This window comes from Helianthus annuus, chromosome 1 (assembly GCF_002127325.2).
Source record: "Helianthus annuus cultivar XRQ/B chromosome 1, HanXRQr2.0-SUNRISE, whole genome shotgun sequence".
NCBI classification, from domain to species: Eukaryota; Viridiplantae; Streptophyta; class Magnoliopsida; order Asterales; family Asteraceae; genus Helianthus; species Helianthus annuus.
In genome coordinates, this window is record NC_035433.2 from 130875016 (window position 1) to 130882691 (window position 7676).

The window sequence follows — 7676 nt, forward strand, 5'->3', positions numbered from 1 at the left end:
TAACAACACTGCCACAATGGTCATTAGGGTATCCGGAGCACTCTCGGGAGAGGGTGCGGTGACCACATTCCCCGATCGGGAACACCGCCGCCATCACCGTGGGGACCCGATTCGGGGAGGGTCTTCGGCACTTCTTCACCGCGTTGAATTGGCACGAGGTTTGAGGAACGGCTATTTTGCAACGGTCGAATTTAAAAAAAAAAATTCACTTTTTAAACAAATATAAATAACCACACCCACTTCACTAATTTTTTATACTCTCAAACCATACCCACTTCACTAATTTTTTATACTCTCAAACCACACCCACTTCACTAATTTTTTATACTCTCAAACCACACCCACTTCAAACCGAGCAATGGAGAACCAACCCCGCGAAGCCAAGAAAAAAACTAAGGGACGGGGCTCGCAACCGTCTCGTGGTGGTTCGAGCGGTGCAAGTGCACAACCACAACCCCCTTAGGGATATACTTCACAACCCCCGTTTTTTTTCCAACAACCTTCACACCCCTCCTTTTACAACACCCAACCACTCAACCTTCAACCCAATTTTGGCTATTTTCAAAATTTGTTATCAATGGATGCTCCTCCTCAATCCCCCGCCTTCGACCCATATGGTTTTCGTTCCCCACAAGTTCCATCTACACGAGGAAATGTTGAACGTCCTCTACCTATTTACGACGACGAGGACGAGGAGGTAGTGCCCGAAACTCAAAATTTGGGCGACGAGGACGAGGACGATGAATATAATGTGGATGAAGACGCCGGCAACGAAGAAGATGACGCTCGGGATAAAAAGGGAAAAATGGCGAGCGAAAAATGGACAAAGGTCCAAGAAGAGGCGTTGGCGAAGGCGTGGGTACATTGCTCTACCAACAAAAAGAAGGGCAATTAACAAAACCGCGATAGTTTTTGGCGTAAGATTTTAGATCATTTTAACGCCATCGTTGGTGAAAGTAACCGGACCGTGCATCAAGTACGGTCTAAATGGACCCCGATGATGACGAAAATAAACTTTTTCAACGGCCTATACCAACAAGCGGTAAAAATTATATTTTTTAACATTGTATATTTTTTAATTTTCTTTACTAGGTTCATATTTTTTTAACACTTATTATTTTATAATATGTAGGATCGCACACGAGGAAGCGGGTGTAAGGATCTCGACGTGATGAAAGTCGCTTTAAAGAAATTTAAAGAGAGATATTCGAACGGTTTTCAACATGTCGAGGCGTGGGAGGTCGTTCGAAAACACGACAAATGGGCCCAAGTCCCATTGTTGGGTGAGGAAGGGGAAGGTTCGGCACAAAAAAGAAAGCCCGTTGACGTGGACCCTTCCATACCCGATATGAACGGCGAGACAAGCGTCAAGCGACATCGTCCGAGGGAAGCTCGGCCGAGTTGGCGGCACAATTCAAAGAGTACACCGCCATGAAAGAAGCGAAGCACGCGACGGAATTGGAGGCGATTGAATTGAGGAAGAAAAGAGAGTCGGAGGCTCGCGAGCTCATATCGTAACAACGCGAGACGATGAAAAACTACAATTACGATCGAGATATGAAAACATTCCTCAAGCCGCACGACGATGCTCCGCCAAATATGTTGCCGTTCATCCTCGCCCGAAAGCGCGACATCGCTAACAAGTATCGGTGGCCGTGCGATTTCTAAAATTTTTATTTTCTAGTTTTAATGTAATTTTTATTTTCTAGTTTGAATGTAATTTTAATTTTCTAGTTTGAATTTAATTTTTATTTTTATTTTCTACTTTGAAACGTCTTTTGTTAAATTTTATTTAATTTTTATTAATATTTTTTATAAACATACATAATTACAACAAATAAAAAAACAAAAATAAATAAATAAAAAACAAGTCACCTAAGAGGGGAGTGCCGCTATCAATTTAGGGTGTGAGAGAAGTTTAAGAGAGGAGTTTACGTGACATCAAGTAATTGGGTGTGCATAAGAGAGGGGACTCCCATAAGAGGAGAGTGCCCCTCTCACCCTTAAGTGGGAGTTACTAGATACTAAAGGGGAGTAGGCATGAGGCTCTAGTCTTAACACATTGAAACATGGTTAAAGAGGAGGGTTTGGTGGGCCCCAAAAGTCTCAACCAATCAAATCTTCTTTTTTTCATTTTTTAATCTACTTAATAAATATATTATTTTAATAGGTGTTTTACAGTGAAAATTATTACGTTAGTAAAATTTCATGACTATATGCCATGCCAATAGTGTGATAGACTTTTTGATGTCATAGTAAAAAAATTGTGAAACACTAACACGTTGTCTGAAATTAATTATGTACGTATATCATTAATATTTTTCATGTATATATCTTTATATATCTTCTTTCTCTTACTTTTAATTAAAAAATTAATTTAATAATGATATCATATTGTGTGTCATAATGACACGTATCAACTAAAAACACAGTAAATACAATACGAAATGATAACGTCCACAAAGCAAGAAGTATGTGAAGCACCGTCGTCAATAACACTCCACCCCTAAGGGTGTCCGGGGCGTCTTCGGTGGGTGGCTTCGGTGAGGGGTTTCCCCGATCGGGAACACCGCCGCCATCAAAGCGGGGTCCCGATTCGGGGTTGAACTTGGGCGTGGGTTCACCGATGGAGGAGAGGGAAATGTGTGGGGCCAGCCTTGGATCCATCCAATCAAAGCTTTTCTTGTTTTTTTTTTTTTTTTTTTAATAAAAAAATAAGGGGAGTTAAGAGGGGAGTGGCGCCATCAAATGGGGGTGTTAGGGGAGTTTAAGAGGGGAGTTGACGTGGCACACGGAGATTGGTTTGGCGTAAGAGAGTGCACTCACCTATTAGGTGTGCACCCCCTTCACCCTAACCAAACCAAACCGGACGCAATTGAACCTGCCGCCGTGTCCCTGGGGACCACCGGAAAAGGAGAATCTATTTGACGGTATAATTGTTATTGTTAGTATAATTAATTAAAGTGTAAAATATTCTTCCCATTTAAGTAAAGTTTGTTGAAGTTGGCAGCACGGCAGGTTCTCAAATCAAGTGGGTAAGCGGCCAAATCAACCCTCTTTCTTTCTTTATCAACCTTCGTTTTCAGTTATTTAAACCTTACAAGAAACAATTCGCCTCTAAATTAAGGTAAATATCTGTTGATTATAAAGTCGTAAAAGTTAAAAGGTGGTGGGGGGAACAATAAAGTTGATCATCAATCTTCTCAGAAACAAACACAATTTAAATTTCATAATTTCTATCATAATCTCTCTCTCTTGTTGTGTTAATCTAGAGAGAGAGAGAGAGAGAGAGAGGATGTGTTTTGGGTAGAATGGATCGGCTTTGAAGCAGCTTTGGATTCTGAAAAGGGTTTCTGGAATCTGGTGGTGATTTTTTTTTTTTAAGGTATGATTTTTGTGTGATCTGCTTTATGTTGAATTTGCATGAAATTATAACCCCTTTGTATGTTGAATTATGCGTGTAGAAGATGTGATTCACATAACGTCTTTGTTGAAATTCCACCTTAGGATTTAGACTCAATATACGGCTGTATTCCTCTGTTTTTTTTTTTTTTTTTTTTTTTTTTTTTTTTTTTTAATATAGTTTTAAAGTATTATGTTTTATATGATCTACCATAGAGTTCTCATTTGCTGATTTAGACACCTTGTTGATCTGCCCAGAAATTTAAATTCTGTCTTTCTTTTTTTTTCATATTTTTTGACAAATTTTATTCGATATTTTTCCTTTTGTTTACGGGTTCACCTTCTATGCATTGTAGAACGGTAATGTAAGGAACACATGGGGAAAAAAGGGCATTGGTTTTCTGCAATCAAGAAGGTTTTCACACACAATTCAAAAGACAAGTCGTCAAATGTAAGTAAATTGATTTAAAAGTCATCGTTTTCGCTTGTGGATATTGCAATTTTCATGTATATATCTTTGATTAAAACCGAAGTCGGAACTAGAGGGGGTCCAGAGGTCTGTTGACACTCTTTTGACACTCGACAAACCAAAAAAAGATTAATTGGGGTACCGAATGCGGTCACTTTCTTGTAGTTTGACTCGCCAATTTGTCGTCACTAAAGTAGTTGAAACAAACGTTAAACAAAACCGACTAAGGGGCAGTTTGTTTACCTCTTAATGAAGCTCTTAATGGTTCAGATCTCTTACTGGTTCTAGTTGAAACAAACGTTAAACAAAACCGACTAAGGGGGCTGTTTGTTTACCTCTTAATGAAGCTCTTAATGGTTCAGATCTCTTACTGGTTCTAGTTGAAACAAACGTTAAACAAAACCGACTAAGGGGGCTGTTTGTTTACCTCTTAATGAAGCTCTTAATGGTTCAGATCTCTTACTGGTTCAGCACTTAATGGTTAAGACTGTTTGTTTCACAAGCAGATGTCTGAATAGTTCAGACATTTTCCTCTGAATGGTTAAGACCTCTAATCTGAATTGGTCAGACCTTTGCCTCTGAACGGTTAAGTATTATACTAGCTCTTAATGGTTCAGACATCTTACTGGTTCATCACTTAATGGTTCAGACCTCTTACTAATTCATCACTTAACCATTCAGAAGTTGCCAAACAGCCCTTAAAACATCATTGGTACCTTAAAAATTGCCGATTTTAATTCATTGTCTGGTTTTCTTGATCACTGATGATTGGCCCGATCACAGGAAACCGAGAAGAAAAATTCCAACGAAAAGAAGGGCCGAGGGAAATTAAAACATGGAGAAAGCAGATCATTCATACCTCTATTTAGAGAGCCAAGCAGCATCGAGAAAATCTTGGGGGAAGTTGATCAACAGTTATTGTTTATTGGTAATCCTACACATGTCGAGCAACCAACAACCCCACAACCTTCATTTTCGGGCAAGCCCCCCTCTCCTAGGGTCACTTCTCAACGAGCCACTTCTCCTAGGGTTGCTTCAAACCGAACCGCTTCTCCTCGGGTGCGTTCCCCTAGGGCGGTATCCCCTAAAAGTTCCCCTCCGAGAGTTGTTCGTAAGCGCTCGGAGATTAACTATAGACCCGAGCCAACTCTTAGCTACCACCACCGATCTGCCACCGTAATTCAGGCTGCATATAGAGGTTATATGGTAAGTTTGTTAATGGGTGGTTGGTTATATGTCGAGTATTTCAATTTTTTTGGGTTTGAGTATATATTGTATAGGCGAGGAGGAGTTACCGCGCTTTGAGGGGTCTTGTGAGGCTGCAAGGAGTTGTAAGAGGCCAAAATGTGAAGCGACAAACCGTGAATGCCATGAAACAGATGCAGCTGTTGGTGAGAGTCCAAACGCAAATTCAGTCGCGAAGAATCCAAATGTTGGAAAACGAAGCACTTGAACGCCAAACGCACAAGGAAGTCGAGAGTTTAGGAGGCAAACAAACCTTTAGTAACCTAGTAAGATTTGCTCGCTATATTTATACTTCATGTGGTTTTCCGTCTGTACCACAGGGCGACTCAACTTATTTTATATGCGATGTAGCTGGAAATGGGCGACGGGGACTGGGATGATAGCTTGATAACGAAAGAAGAACGAGAAGCAAGATTACAAAGAAAAATGGAGGCGGTCATCAAGAGAGAACGCGCCATGGCGTATGCATACTCCCACCAGGTAATCTTAAACACTGATCTTATTATCTTCCGAGCCTTAATATCGAATCTTTTTAACACAATTTTGATGTTAGTTATGGAAAGCAACACCAAAATCAGCTCAAAACGCACTGACAGAGATCCGGTCCGGTGGTTTTCCATGGTGGTGGAACTGGTTAGAACGTCAACTTCCTTCCGATGAACCCACCAAAAACCCCGAATACACACCCACACCACCACGTCCGAACGTCACTCCCAAAACGAGCCCACATCCTCAATCCGGCACCTACAAACGGACCGGTTTCTCGTTCGACAATCTCCGCACACCCACACCTAAGTCATCAAAATCGACAGTTCCGACTCCTTCTCGCCCGCTTATCACTCCAACACAAACCCCACCTTCGACAACTCCAAACATGATGAAACACTACAAAACAAAAGGCAGTGTATCCGGTTCGCCTTACCCGTTAAAAGACGACGATAGTTTAATGAGCTGCCCGCCATTTTCGGTCCCTAACTACATGAGTCCTACTGTTTCGGCTAAAGCCAAAGCGAGACCAACCGGCAACCCCAAAGACCGGATTCCGAGTTCTGCAGCTAGCGAGACGTCAAAGAGAAGGTTTTCGTTCCCTTTAACGCAAAACATCGGGTCATCGTTTAAATGGAATAAGAAGTCTTCGAACAAGGATTCTACGACGCTTGAGGCGCAGACGGTGTTGAAGAAACATAAATCTCCGCGTTCTATCGGGGATTTAAGCGTGGATTCCACCATTTCTATGCCGGCTGCATTTGGGAGGAAACCATTTAACAGATTTGTGTGAATTTTTATAAATCTTTTTTCAACTTTTTTTACTTTATTTCTTCGTGGTTTTTGATTATTTTTTTCTTTCGGGTAAATCGAGTGTATGATCATATCTACATATATGTGTTTATTAAGAATATTGATGTATGATAATAAACTATCAGTTGTCTTTTGAGTGTGAAAACTTCGGTTTTGGGACTCGTCTATCGATGGCAGTCGAGTGACGAGTGTAGTTTGCGTACGCCTAGAAGTTGCTCAAACGGGTGCTTTTTTAACCCCGAATTTAAAGTTGTGTCGGGCGTCATTCTCTAGTATGCCGCGCATCATTCTCTAGTATGCCGCATGTTTGTACAGTATCCGTGGTTTAGGACCTCGTGTTCTGTTAAAGTTTGCGGTCGCCATCGTGATAAGTTCAGGAAGTTTGCAAGTGTCCTTTGGAGCCACTGAACTCGAAACAGGGAAGATTCAACAATATCCAACATTTTGAAAGTACGTAAATGATGTAGATGAACAAACACACACAGGGCCGGCTCAACCATTTTGGTGGCCTAAGGCAAAGTAAAATCTTGTGGCCTTTTTCCCAAAAAAATATATGTAATTGAAAGTTAAACTTGAAGGGCCCAAGTATAATTATTTGAAAGATTGTGTTAAAATTTATAAACAAGGAAAAAAAAATGTTGAACCAAGGATTCAAACCCAGGTCTCACCAACATCCATACATACACAAAACCACTACACTATCAACTATCAATCTGTTGATAACCCACACCCTAAATCTTTTATAAATGGACTGTTGTTTCATCAAATTGTGAAGGCCCTATAATTTTGGTGGCCCAAGGCCCAAGCCTCATTTGGCTTACCCTTGGGCCGGCCCTGAACACACAGTCACACACGGACGTAAATATGTGACAAGACATGTGCTCATATTCGTCCCTTTACTCAAATCTCAAATGAACATTTTTTTACCATGTTCATTCGTTTATTGTTTAAACAAATCTTCACCGAACAGTTCACCATTTATGTTCGTTCGTTCATTTTTTGACCATGTTCGTTCTTTTTTTTTTTTTTTACTATGTTGGTTCGTTTACATGCCTATGCCTACGATGATAAGCCACAAACAGATCTTCACCATTTACGTGAGGAAAAAAAAGTCAAGTATTTACTGTTATTAATTATTATAATAGTTTTTAACTTGTTACATATTTTAGGAAAAAGAAAAACATTTTCCAGACACTATTATAGGTTCTTAATCTTTTTTTATCTAATGAAATGAATGACAGTTTTACCAAGTCAAACTTAG

At 40.3% G+C, this 7676-nt stretch overlaps 1 protein-coding gene across 3 annotated transcripts; it reads left to right on the top strand.

Annotated features, from left to right (window-relative positions):
* The first annotated feature begins 2990 nt into the window (after positions 1 to 2990).
* LOC110878166 (protein IQ-DOMAIN 14) lies at positions 2991 to 6560 on the top strand. Of its 3 annotated transcripts, XM_022126431.2 has the most exons (7): positions 2991 to 3035; positions 3273 to 3385; positions 3759 to 3853; positions 4655 to 5077; positions 5152 to 5382; positions 5468 to 5596; positions 5670 to 6560. In XM_022126431.2, the coding sequence occupies exons 3-7, from the start codon at positions 3779 to 3781 to the stop codon at positions 6393 to 6395; spliced, it is 1584 nt and encodes a 527-aa protein (XP_021982123.1). In that variant the 5' UTR covers positions 2991 to 3035; positions 3273 to 3385; positions 3759 to 3778; the 3' UTR covers positions 6396 to 6560. The 3 variants fall into 3 exon arrangements, with proteins under 3 accessions (XP_021982123.1, XP_021982132.1, XP_021982141.1); XM_022126440.2 differs by lacking the exon at positions 3273 to 3385 and having other exon boundaries at positions 3008 to 3035; XM_022126449.2 differs by lacking the exons at positions 2991 to 3035; positions 3273 to 3385 and adding an exon at positions 3109 to 3127.
* Positions 6561 to 7676: the final 1116 nt, after the last annotated feature.